We start from the raw sequence: 14483 nt of genomic DNA, 5'->3' as shown, positions 1-14483 counted from the left end.
ATATCTTTAAATGAAATATTTTTTAAAATTATGCAAACTCTCTATTGGCGCGATTTTAAAGATTTCAAATATTTGAACAGGAATAATAATAAAGAGTTACTTAAAATAGGATATCGCTACGAAAGATGAAAGAGCAGACTTTTCTATAGGAAACGGCACTCCAATTTCATTTTATTAATTCCACTTTTCACCAGAAAAAAATCTAGAAAGATATATGAACATCGAAAAATCGCAAAATTTCTTTCTTTTGCAACTACTAAATTAGCTGAACTAATTAAAAGTTTAAGACTTTGCACAACAGATTGCATCCTCAAACTCATTAACATCAGTAAGTTTCGTTAAAAGAATGTCCAAAACGTGAAAATGGCTGGTTCACTTTCACATGGAATGCTCCATGTATGTTCCAAAATTTTAATTTTTCCAGAAATTTTAGGTACGGTTGTCCCTGAAATTTCTGAATCAATTTTTAAACAAAATTTTGCTTTGAAAAATGCACTTCACATTTTCACCTTGCACTCTATTTTGCACCTTACTTTACAGGCATACAGACGAAATACTGCGCTCTTTATATTCTTTCCCAGATGATTCTTGTTAACGAGTAAATGTTCTCCACCGCGATTCTCTGTTGATGGAGATGTGTACTATTCACTCGCAATTTTCATGATTATGCAAGGAATATTTATACAATATTCTAAACATTTCATCGACATTTATATATTGTGTGACAATTCTTTCACTGTGCCGGAATATTCGGTACATTGGGGAACGAATCAAACTTTTTATAAATATTTAGCATTAGCTGAGTAATAAGCCCTATTTTTCTTCAAAAAATTCATTTTGGACTGCTCTTTCTTGCAAGTTGTTCTTATTCTCTTGAAAGATTCTGAGTGACATAATATTACAGAGTGTTGCCACATCGAGCAAAAATAAAAAAGATCATGATCAGTATTGATTACATTAATGAATTTAAATTATGAACGACTATAAACTATATTTTGATTAAAACTAATTAATTCTTATTCAAGTAATGACTCATAACTCCAATTAAATGCCATATATAAATAAATTTGAAATTGTTAACTTAAATATTTATTATAGAGAACATTCACAAAAGTATATACGTTTTGTTTTAAATTAATGGTTTATTAATATGTGCTCATACGTATATTTATTTCATTTTTTAAATATCCTGTATTTTTGATTGTCTGAGATTCTCTGCTTATCATATTTTTAGAATCCAAGCAGTTTATTTGCTACAAATTGCTAATTTCTAAGATATTTTTCAGCGTGGTTTTTAGCGCCCAAACGTTTGTGCTTACTTCTGTGTCTCGCGCGGAGAATCGCAGTGTAGAAGTTATACGTTGATGATCATCATGAAATTAATTGACGATAAAGAATTCACATTGATCATTAATATTAATTATTTTAATATTATTGTGTCTTAATTACTTAATGAAGTACAAAACTTAATATTAACTTATAGAAAAAACATGTACTTGAGAAAAAAATTTAAATATAACTCATGAAAATATTTTACATTGTTTTCATGAAAATGAATTTTCAATGCAAAAATGAAAATAAGAGAAACGGTTTCCAATGATCTTGATCTTAACAAATATTATCTAGAACATGATCTTGAACAATATTTAAGAGATTTTAGCCATCGTGTCGGTCAGATATCTTGCGTAATGCTAATATCAGCGGTAACTTTCAAGCATCGTAATTCAAAAAATACTTAATGAAAAAATATTTTCTTATAGCGTTTTGGAAAACTCTTGACACTATTAGATTTTGGAATCAAAAGTAGGATGTCCTTTAATTTAAAAAATCGATGTGACATTGACCTTAGTAACGCCATCTGACAAGGTCAAACTGATAAGAATAGTAAATAAATCTTTTTGAACCCTACAACTTTTATCTCAAACATTTTTTATAATATTTATATTTTTTTAGATATTCAGGTGTCCTGACTTTTTTGGACACCCTGTATAAATACGTATTGGAAATAAAACTAAATGTTTCTAACTATGCATTCTGTTACTTATCTATTCTTTTTTTATTTATTCTACATTTCATATAGAATAATCAGTCATACGTGACTCCGCACCGCAGTGCCGTCCGTGGATCCAATTTCTATCTGCACGGCCTGCTCTTAAAATGGCTCTACAGGTTTTAATTTTGCGAATTCCGGCTTAAAATTTTACGATTGTATTTTTAATACTTAAAAATTTCAGAAAATGTTATTAACAAAAAATAGATTTTTTTTTTTACCCAACAAGATAGAAAGTTCCTTAAGTATCTCTAAGATTTTAAATAAATCTCTGAAGAATGAAATCTCACTTTCAAAGATAAAAAATTAAGCCGTTCGTTTTTAAGACTGACTCAATTTTTATGAGATTCCACTCCAAAGAATTTAAAGATCAGCATACAAAATACAAAATACATATAATACATGCTTATTCTAATGCGTGTTCAGTACATATACATAAGTATATTTGGATTTCTTAAATATTTGTCTTCAATATTTTACTTTTCAAAAAGTTGTAAAAATACAATGTCGGACGAACTGCAAATTCTTTGAAAATAGACGGCGCATAACATTATAGATAGTATTCTAATCTAAATTCTGACAAGAGTTATCAACTGTCTAAAGCAAGCTTGACTTATTTAAAGGAGGGAATTCCAAAAAGAAAATATATCAGTCTCAAACGAAATAATTAATTTCATGTAACGTATTTTACAGCGCGTACCGGTGAGATATTAAAAGATCGTCGGTCCTGGACAAATTTTCGGTGGCTATCAATGGTGCTCGGGGATAATTGAAGAATGATGACGTTACCGACAATTAATAAAAATTTGATTTGAAATATGATTATTTAATAAATATTTCGATAATACATTATTAAATTCGTATTTTTTTAATTATATAAATGCTGTATAAATAAGTATGCATATTTTTAATGCTGTAATATTTATATTGTCGAAAAATTACAACTTTTTTTCTGTAGTTCTCTATTAATAATGAAATTCGGATGATATCATTAAAATCATAATTTTAAATAAAAATTCAAGTATTATTAAGTTTTAAATATATGTACATGTCTACGAAACTAATAAATCATGAAATTAGTACCATACTACTAGTTTCTTATTCTTAATTACTTAAATTTTAACGAGCATGAGAATTTTCATAAGCGCCAACAGTCTTTAATAGTATCTCGTAGGTGCAGCGCGCGCCGTGATGATTTAAATCGCGCGCCGAAAGATGCATATGCGCGCGTTCGCGACGGCTAGCATTGCAGCGGCGAATCCTCGAGGCTCGAAGTCTGCCGAAGATAGGCCATCTGGTCATAAGCATAGGGAACGAGCCCGAGTAGCAGTGATCGGACTGACATACGGAGTACACGAGAGTACGGGACACTCTCGTGGCCTTGCGCTCGATCTCGCTCACACACAGTTAGTGTCCATTCATTCAGTGTCGTTGAATTCGTCGCGAGTTCTTCACGGAGCATCCGGCTTAACCGTCGGCTAAAATTGTCGCAGTGATTGTGAGAGAGAACGAGAAAGAGAGAGAAAGAGAGAGAAATAAAATGCGGTATCGCGCGAGATTCCGGCATTGCATCCCGTGTCCGTGGCTTCGCGAGAATATTGTCGTGGCCGCGGCCACGTTTTGCTGAGATATGCGCGGTATGCCCGATCTGTCCGCGTCATTCCGCAGTGTGTTTGTGCGGGTTAATCTCAAGTATAGCGCGAGTGTTCGCTACCGCGTGATAGTATATACAGGTAGAGTGTGGGGTGCGAATAAAGGAGAAAAGAGAGGACAAGTGTATGTTCGGTTAGGAGAGGCAGGAAGAGATATCCGTGTATTATAACGAGCATTCCCGCACGTCAAGATGTCGTCGTCCGGACACAGCAGTCGCACTCGCGCCGTCCACATCGGCTCGATCTTCCAGAAGCTACACGGTCGCTTCGCGGACGCGATGACGCCGCCTAAGCTCTCAACCGACAAACGTACACTCGACAAGACCTGGAAGTTAATGGACAAGGTCGTGAAACTCTGCCAGCACCAGCGTATGAACCTTAAGAACTCGCCACCATTTATCCTCGATATTCTGCCCGACACGTATCAGCGATTGCGGCTCATCTACAGCAAATATGAGGACCGTATGCAGATGTTGCACAGCAATGAACACTTCTGCGTGTTCATCAACAATCTGATGCGTAAGTGCAAACAGGCGATCAAACTGTTCAAGGAGGGTAAGGAGAAGATGTTCGATGAGACGTCGCACTATCGCCGTAATCTTACCAAACTCAGCCTCGTCTTCAGCCACATGCTGTCCGAGCTGAAGGCCATATTTCCCAATGGAATGTTCGCCGGCGATCAGTTTCGCATCACCAAGGCGGACGCGGCTGAATTCTGGAAGGAGCGCTTCGGGAACAGGTATGTGTCGCCACGCTTCTCCTTTAATCGCAACCCGAAGAAGCTAGCTTCGCCGAGGTGCATTCGTTGCCTTCATTCCCTTCGTTTTTTTTTTGCGGCAAGTTCTTGAGCTTCCACGATATTTGATGATTGCTAGATGATTCTCGAGAAATGACTTTCGGTCGTAAAATTACAGATCCAAAATAGCAAAAATGTTTTGGTTATATCAATAAGTTTAAAGAAAATGCATTTTTATCATTCAGAATTCTTATCGTAATTGAATTTCTATCTCGAATAGGTGTTTGATAGATTCGACTGTAAGAACATCTGATTTGTATCTTTGTGGTTGTTAAATCTATCGGATTTATTTACAGTTAGATTTGTTTTTACGTGTGTTTTCTAAACTCGCGAAATATTCGAGATTGCGCTGTACTTTTAGCCAAGATTTCCAGAAAGTCATTCTTCATGATATACATATTTTAGAGATTTAAATTAGAAAAAGGAACAGAAAACCACTCTAGTTATTGCTTCCCGCAATATTACTTATAATAGAGAAAAACCTAAAAACGTTTTTTTGAGCCCGTATCAAACTAGAAATTGACAATGAGATTAAAGTTAAATTTGACTAATCAAAGCAAAACTAAGGCCCAGTTCCACCAAAGATTAACTTTATCAACTCGGTTTAATTTACTGTTTTTTTTTTAATTAAAAAAAGATAAACAGTAATAAATTAAACCGAGACAGCACTTACTGTCCGGGTGCGTTCCAACATATTTGGCGCTCACGTTCGTGGACATTAATTATCTTTGTTTAACATTTGATAAACAATAAGAGTCAAATGATCATTTCATGGGCGATATGTTAGTGTTAACATATCGCTGGAACGTACCATCTTTTTGTAATTAATTAGAAAAAGATGAACAGTAAATTACAAATGTTATAATAAAGTTAATCTTACATTATGTGTGTGATGAAACTGAATCTTCATAAACTAGATATATTTAGACTTAATATATTTCTTTTTTTTCTGATTGGTCTTTTTAATTTCAATTTAAATCTCTAATCTGATCGGCTTTAAGCCCTTTAGACAAATTCGCCGCGGTTACATGACAACTCTCTTTAAATCATAAGTATCAAGGAAACTTGATACGGCATACTGAAGAGATTCAGAATTTGAGAATTGTTAGACGAAAAATGATACTTAATTCTTGCTTTGACAAACACGTCAATTTTTTTATATATTGTAATAATCCGGCTCCTAAGATCGAAAAATCTCAAGACCAAATACTCACTTGCATTTTAAATCAGAGTTGGAGAAAGATTTAATCCCTGCGGCAGATTTTGCAGCACAGAGTTTGAAAATTCGAGAATTTGTGTTAAACTTAAAGAACAATAAAAATTCTACTTTTTGCAGACATTGTTAATTTTAGCATAAGTTGGCTAAAATCGAAGGAGACTCGAGATTATGATACATTTTTTAATCAGATCTTAAGGAAAATTCATTCTCCCTGCGAAAAGTTTTCGAGCACAAAATGAAGTAAAAAATGGATATTCCAAATTACTAAAATTGGAAAGTATAAATTATGTTAATCTTGATTTTATAAATGTTGTCGTTTCGTATATATATCTCAAAGTTAATTAAAGAAAATCGATTTTCCCAAAAAATTTTGCTATTTCCTAAAATCCAATCTTAAAATCCAAAGATTATCTCGTTTGGAAAGATAATATTTTTATCTCAGCAAACGTTCTCAACTTTTGTGTAGCAAGTTTGACTGCGATGATCAAGACGGATTCCACTATTTTCAAAGTTTCCACTATTTATTCATTTGTTTCGTTGAGGATACTATTGGGTTGTCCGGAAAGTTCGTGCCGATATTGAAGGAAAATTGAAACGCAGAAAATTTTAATTTAATAAATGTATACTAAAATTTAAATTTTAGTCGGCACGAAACTTTCTGGACAACCTAATACATCGATTTTCATATGAATTCTCCGCAGAAAATTCCATTTTCATTACTGGACTATAAAAGTTCTCGGTACTAGAATCCCAGAAGGGGAAGGGAAATAAAGGGAACTTCTGCTTTAATATTTTATAAGCATTGTCAATCTTGTGCAGGACTATTTGAAACTTTGCTCTTCGTAACTTGACCTTTCACCACAGTTCAAAAAAAGATTCATCGACTTCCTTGAGAGAGAGAGAGAGATTTATAAAGCTCTTTCGGAATTAACACGGCAATGTTTTTGCCTCGAGGTCGCTAAACTTTCCTAAGCTCTGAAAGATTTAAGGATATAATTTGGTTGTGTTGTATTGTCCAGGTCCTCTAATATATACTCATCGCGTACAAATTCATACAATTTCATTGTAACAAATTTATCGACTTGAGGTAGATGACGAATCTTTCTCAGAGGAAGGAACCTCCGATCGGAAGATGTCTAACGGCAATGTCTCGCGCCAAGTAAATAGATCCTCCGATCACATCTCCGCTCCGGTGCAATATTATTACGCTCACTACAACTCATGGTTTCTTCTTTTCTCTCCGTTTCTCTCGACTTTTCTTGATCTTCCCGACCTCCCATGGCTTCTGTCCATTTCCAATCGTACACAATTTGTGAAATAACTAACATCTGCACGTTCGTCCTGCACGTGTTCACGAGACCTTCGGATGAATGTGTGTAAAAAACAAATAATAAAGCCCATGACATATATAAGAACGTAAATAGTAAGCAGTAAGCGAATTAATCAATCACAGTTAGAGATGGTAATGTCAATAGCGAATCAATGTTATGATTTTCTTACTGATTACGCTTTACGTTTTTTTATGTGTTCCCGGTTTAAAGGTGCGTAAGCGGAACTCGCACGTGCGCACAATCTAACCTAACCTAACCTAACCTAAAAATCATGCATATCGTGGAACGAGGACAGGGGAAGGGGCATAAAGGACTAAGAGGAGGAAGGAAAAACAGGGAACTCACGATTGGTGAATGAACGAGACGACACTGCGCGGGCGGACATCTATCGTTGATATTGACATTATTATCGTACACCGAAAGGCGTGTCGGTTCATGTGCAATCATGAGTTCTTTCGTTCCATAGAGAATGCGTTTTATCGACCGGAAGTTGGGCGGAGCATAAGGTGGTATATCAAGAATTTTTGTGCACGTAGAAGAGAGGGAGAGAGAAAGAGATAAAAAGAAATATTATAGCATATATTTTAATCTTGGGACAGATCCTCTGAGAATATAATACGATTGCAATGATATTTTAGGTCTCCTCTTTGGTGCAGCTGAATACTCGTTTTATTTAAATAAAATACAAAATACAATTTTACTTAAAATAAGATTACTTTACCATTGGAACTATTAAAGTTTGGCGAGAAAGTTAAAGTCTGTTTTTTTTAGCACAGTATTTTTTTCTTTTTCTCTCCAATGTGAAAAGAAACAGAGGAAAGATGAACCATTCAAGAAATTATATAAGAAGATATAAAAAAGAACAAGTCTCTAGAAAGAAAGTTTTAATGTCATCCAATGCAGCGACAAAAAACAGGCCTATTATTATATGTTAAGCAGATTTAACATAATTGACAGAGTTCCGGCTCTCCTTCAGGAATTCCAGCAGATTTTTAAAAACAGAGGCCCATATTCAGAACGTACTTTTATCTCTAAAATTCTACAGTATGCGTAAATTATATCATGTTAGTGCGTCATCATAGAGTTCTGAATACGGAATTTCCAAACGAATTCTGATGATTAGTGCAAAATATCCATCAAAGGATCCAGCTATGCATTTTCGCTTATTGTCGCTATATTTGTTACAGTCTTCTTTATTTTAATCGTCTAAATCTGGAAGAAATAGAACAGAGATCAATTTTATTTTCTTGTAATTTTGTTATTTTCAATATTATTTGTGTTATATTAACAAGTTGCAGCTGGAATTAAGAGTAATAAGATCTAAGAAAGTATGATTAAAAGTTCAATAACATTCGGCTAGTTCCATCGCGGCTCGAAAATTTTTCGTATCTCGATATTTTTGTCGAGAAACGAGAAAAACTTATAACTGTATTATGTAAGTTCTTCTATCTCCCTGTTTTTTTTTCGAGATTACGAGCGTTGGTGTTACTTTTATAAAGTCAGTGAAGAAAGGACAGGATAGGGAGTGAGAGGAGAAGAGAGGAGAAGAGAGAAGAGAAGAGAAGAGGGAGAAAGAGGGATGAAGAAGAAGGGAAGGGGAACAGTGTGGAGCGGAGTGGAGTGTCGCGCGCTCTGATGTCAATCGCGTGTGTTTGATCTGCAATGTCGCGATTTAATGTATTCGGCGATAATAAACGAAGAATGCTTTATCCGGTCGAACTCGCATTTAACCATCAACGTCGTCGACGCGGCGACTGCAAACTATCGTCGCACTGGCGCGCCTACACGCATGGCACACACATGCATAGGCACATAGAAGACAAAGGCGATTGCCCCTCCCCCTTTCCCTATAGCGCGTGACATGTTGAAATGGTAAAACGCACTCTCGGCTGCGTGTATGCGGAGCAGCGTGCAAGCCGAGAAGTAGCAGATACTGCTGCATTAGCATAAAACAACTTCCGGTGTGATTCCGCTGGTTCCTGGAGCGTTGCAGGGATACGCTCGGGCTACAAGCGATGTCCGGGGTCATATTCGGATTCCGTTATGAGTTACAATTATCGTCACTGATGTTTCGAAGCCGTTTATCATCGTGTCGCATCGTTTGTCCGGACATCTAGGAGATGAATGGAGGAATCCTTTATATGTACTTTGTAACACTCGTTAAAGTTAGCACTTCAACATTAAAATTACATAAGTAGTTCTGATTGAAATACCTGTGTTATTTTGAAAAAACTAAATCCCATGCAATTGAAAATTAAAATTTAGCCAATCAGAAACGTATTAAATTTAAAATTAAAGTTATCTTACCGGTTGAATTCTAATTTCTAATTTGCAATCTTCAGTTTTTAATGTATGCGGGTATTTTAAGGCTGTGTTCCAAAATTTACTGTCAATGCTGAAAATTTATAGTTCATGTAATTGTAATTGTAAAGATTTTCAGCGTTCTCTCTCTCTCTTTCTCTCTCTCCCCCTCTCCTTCCCTTCCCCTCCCTCCTTCCTTTTCTCTCTCTGTCTCTGAATTTTGAAACACAACATTAGTTTCTTCAAAACGAATTTCTTCAAAACGGGAATTAGAACTATGGAATTTTAATGTTCAAGTGCTAATTTTACATGCGTCTTATGGTATCAAGTCTTACGATGAATTCAGTCATACTACATTGGATTAATGGGATATTTGAAATTAGCACCCAATAGTACTCAGGAATTAGAGTTCCTATTTCCTTTTGACGAGACGAAGAGTTCTATATAATTTATAACAAGAGTTCCTTAATAATCGTTTTTAAATAATTTTTTTAAATGGGAAGGGGGAGTGCTAACTTCTTATCGAAAATCGAGATCGAATAATTCCAAACTGTCCAATAGCTTTATTTCGAATACCTAGAGTTCCTGATGTATAAAAAAAAATTTTTTTTAATAAAAAAGAATTAAAAGTTTTTGAAAAATCAATTTTTAGATACAATAGTTCTGATTAGAGTTCCTGCTTCCTTTTAACGAGATGAAGAGTTCTCTACATTTTTTAACGAGATTCACTTAATAACAATTTTTAAATAATTTTTACAAAATGGGATGCTAACTTCTTATCGAAATTCGAGATTGAATTGAAAGCATCATATATATTTGCCTACATCACTTTTGTCGACAGTTCGTTTGCGCACAAATATTATCGCTTACAAGTCGATTGTCTATACTTTTACGCACAAATAAAAAAGACTTTCAGAAACGAAAGTCACATTTGCTACATGCTATATTATTGCCTACATGAATTATTGACCTTTGTGAAGTTGGCACCTCATTTTTCAAAAAATGAAATTTTTGTCAAAATTCTAAATGCACCCCGAAGAGTTATGGAGTTCCTGCTCAAAATTAAGAATAGTTCCGGCGAATTAATATAAAAAAAAAATTTTTTAATTTGGGGTGCTAACTTCACAAAACGAAGAACGAAAAATCGCGATATCTTCTAAATCATTAAACCTTAAATGATAATAACTTTTGATAAAACTCTTGGGGTGCTATCCAGAACTCTCAACAGAACTGCCGTAATAATGTTAAAAAAATTTTTGTCTCTCAAATGTGACAGAATCAGATATTCAAAAAATTATGATATCTTTTAAACCGTTGGTCCTAACGCTTCGAGCGTTAATAACTTTCGTTGGAACTCGCGGGGTGCTACCCAGAACTGTTGACAGAATTGCCAGAACTTTAAAAAAATTTTCACCTCTCGGGAGTTAGAAATTTTCGATTCGATGAACGAAAAATCGCGATATTTCTTAAACCGTTGGTTTCTTAAACCTAACGCTTCGAGCGTTAATAACTTTAGAACTCTATAGAACGCTATAATGAACTAATTACGATAAAGTCTCAACATGGAAGAAGGGTCATGAAAATGTTCTCGAAAAATTTATCTTTCAATCGCATTTATTCATAGATTGCAGTGTCTTTACGGATGGACAATATGCTACTTCCATTGGTATCGAAAAATAGAGTGCGGCACTTGGATCTATAAAATCCAAAAAATTGAACATGATAACAATTACATTCTAGCTGGTGTAGTATCATATCATCAATATGCCAGCGACAAAAATAACGGGCACTATATAGCATTCGTATATGACACTCAATGATATTATATGATGACATGATGACTAAGCGGAAAACAGCATCAGATGATGAAGAAATAGCACCATTTAATTATATATTTAATTATATATTTAATTATATATTGTACCATGGTAGGTACATAGAATTGAAACTATATACAAAGACAGTTAAAAACATTTTTAACAAATTCAATAGTTATCAATCAATGATTTCAATCACATTCCATCACAATCACAATTCATCAGATACATTCGATCATGTCAGACAAACGCGCGCGCGCGCACACACACACACACACACACACACGTGCGCGCGCGCACAAGTTATTAACGATCAACAGTTATTAACGCTCGAAGCGTTAGGACCAACGGTTTTAAAGATATAATTTTTTGAATATCTGATTTTGTCACATCTGAAGGACCAAAATTTTTTTAACATTACGGCAGTTCTATTGAGAGTTCTGGATAACACCCCAAGAGTTCTATCAAAAATTATTATCATTTAAGGCGCTAGGTTTAATGGTTTAGAGGATTTTCGCGATTTTTCGTTCTTCATTTTGTGAAGTTAGCACCCCAAATTTTTTAATTTTTTTTTTTTATATTAATTCGCCGGAACTATTCTTAATTTTGGGCAGGAACTCCATAACTCTTCGGGGTGCATTCGGAACTTTGACCAAAATTTCATTTTTTGAAAAATGAGGTGCCAACTTCACAGAAGTGAATTATTGCCTATAAGGTTGATTACCTACAAGCACTTTTGCGCACAAATAAAAATTTTAGAGACGAAATCACATTTGCCTACATATATTATTGAGTACAGTCAGTGCCATATTAGCATTAGAAACTAACCTAGACTATATTTAGGGATGGCAAGTTTAGAGGGAGGAAGTGATATTTTGAAAAGAAGTTCTAAAAACATAACCATTTTTTGTAACACGAATGATTGAGAAAATTTTCCATTAATCACTAGAGATTTGTTCGTGTCGCATGTTCCACTATGCTCTAACTATAGCTCCTACAAGCGCATTAGGTCAAAAAAACGTATGTATTTTACGGCATTAATTTTTGCGCAAATGAACTGTCGGCAAAAGTGATGTAGGCAAACGATTTGTAGGCAAAAAGTTCACTATCTAGGAGTGGCAGAAATCTTTATCCGACCCCGCCTACAGCTCAGTTATCTACGAGCACTTTTTCGCATAAATATCCCTTATAAAAATTTTTTACCGTTTTCAATCCGCGCGAACGGTTGGTTTGGTGAAAACACTGTATTCCACTCATTGAATATGACTCCATTTTTAGATCGCAAATAGGAACTTTTCCATACATATGGGTGATTAAAATGGATTGCACTCGTGCAGCATATGAGTATATCCGAGTAAAAACGTATTATGAATAGTAAATACGTTCTATGTAAATTTGAGGCGAAAAAAACGTATTTACGAGTACAAAATATTCGTTTAGTATTCGTCACTCACAACCGATGTGAACCTGGCGCTCAACTTTATCAAAAATAAAAATTAATACTGCAGGCTGTTTGTACTTTGTTTGTACTTGTTTGTACCGATCATTATTTCGTTTGTACTTCAAACAGTTAAACAAAAAATGAAAAATAAAAAATGGCCAGCGCGCAACTTTAAGATTTTTTAATTTCATTTATGCCATTCGAAAGAGAATCGTTTGTACCTGTTTGTACCTCTCTTACTTTCATTTGTACCTCAAAGAATTCGGAGATACAGCGCGTTTCAGTTTTTACGCAATCCCTACATAGTATCTCCGAACCCTTTGAGGTACAAACGAAAGTAAGAGAGGTACAAACGGGTACAAAAAAATTATAAATAAATAAAAAATTCTAGCACCTCCATGAGTACTTTCTTTTAAACGTACGGGATTTGATTGTCCACCGTGTGTACGCAAATGTCATACATAAATGTCGTTCGTCCACCTTGATCGAGTTATAAACAAATTAAAGTTAAAAAATTTAACAATGCAATCTTAAGTGCATTTATCTTTAAATGTATTTATCTCTAAATTACGGGATTCGATTGTCCAACATTTGTCCGCGTTAATTTATAAATCATTCTTTATTATCCACTTTGCGTAGAGAAATTATAAACAAATAAAGAGAAAATTTTCAAGAGCACTAAAAGTTTATTTTTAAAATACATTAAATTGATTGTCCATAATACATCGTTCACACTTTGACAATGCGCAACTAGCAAACTTGTACACAACTATAATATTTATTTCACAAAGGTATTTTGCTTAATTTCCTGAATCATTATTATTATTAAAGAATTGCACAGTATTAATATTTAAAGAAAGGACGTAAATAAAGTTATTAAGTAAAAATAGTAATAAAATTAAATTAAAAGTAAAAAAACGAAAATTCAGGTTTGGGAAGAAACATGATATATCTTTAATATATTGTAAAATTTCACTTAATTTTAATGACAGTCAACATTTAAATGACTTTGATAATTACAAAAACTGTATAAAATACTTGATTTATTAATTTATTAAATAAGGCATATAATGTTTGTATATACTATTGTATATACTATTAGGTGTACAACTTTGCTTCCGCCGTTTTTTTCCGAAATTCGAGACTTTATTGTAAAAATGGTTATATACATTTATGATTCAAAGTATTGTCCATCGCTGGCCACTACTTTCTCTCATCTTTCGGGTAGCGTACGAACCCCGCGTCGAAAAAACTGATCATCTTTTGAGACTATTCACGAATCGAATCCAATTTTTTACTTCTTCATAAGATCGGAAGTGCTGGTCAGCCAGGCCGTGTGCCATTGATCGAAACAAGTGATAGTCAGAGGGAGCAACGTCTGGAGAATACGGCGGGTGGAATAGGACTTCCCATTTCAATGTTTCCAAGTATGTCTTGACCACTTTCGCAACATGGGGTCGAGCATTGTCATGCTGCAAAATCACTTTATCGTGTCTCTCGTTGTATTGCGGCCGTTTGTCTTTCTGCTCGGCTCAAACGCATCAATTGCGTTCGATACCGATCGCCTATGACTGTTTCAGTCGGTTTTAACAGTTCATAATACACTACGCTGAGCTGGTCTCATCAAATACAGAGCATGATCTTGGACATCAAAATCACCGTTCTTGAAGCGTTGAAACTACTCATGACACGTTCTTTCACTAATAGCGGCCTCTCCATAAGTGAGAGCATTCGATGAGCCTTAGCCGCAGATTTCTTCATATTGAAGCAAAAAATTAAAACCTCCCGCAAATGACGAGAATTTGATTCGTAAACTGACATTTTCAATCGAGAATAACTTTATGATGCAGACACAAATCGACTAATGTTTCTATGG

The 14483-nt window shown here is 34.6% G+C and overlaps 1 protein-coding gene across 2 annotated transcripts in view; it reads left to right on the top strand.

The window, feature by feature from the left end:
* Nucleotides 1–3366: 3366 nt before the first annotated feature.
* Nucleotides 3367–14483, top strand: part of LOC108687610 (E3 ubiquitin-protein ligase CBL-B) — a 58626-nt gene continuing 47509 nt past the window's right edge. For both annotated transcript variants that reach the window (XM_018193464.1, XM_018193463.1), the window contains exon 1: nt 3367–4441. In XM_018193464.1, coding sequence (XP_018048953.1) covers nt 3894–4441 — 548 coding nt within the window. In that variant the 5' untranslated portion in view covers nt 3367–3893. The remainder of the gene's footprint in view (nt 4442–14483) is intronic.

This window comes from Atta colombica, unplaced genomic scaffold (genome assembly GCF_001594045.1).
Source record: "Atta colombica isolate Treedump-2 unplaced genomic scaffold, Acol1.0 scaffold21, whole genome shotgun sequence".
Lineage (NCBI taxonomy): Eukaryota > Metazoa > Arthropoda > Insecta > Hymenoptera > Formicidae > Atta > Atta colombica.
Note: the sequence above shows the minus strand (reverse complement) of the source record. Positions and strands in the feature narration are given on the sequence as shown.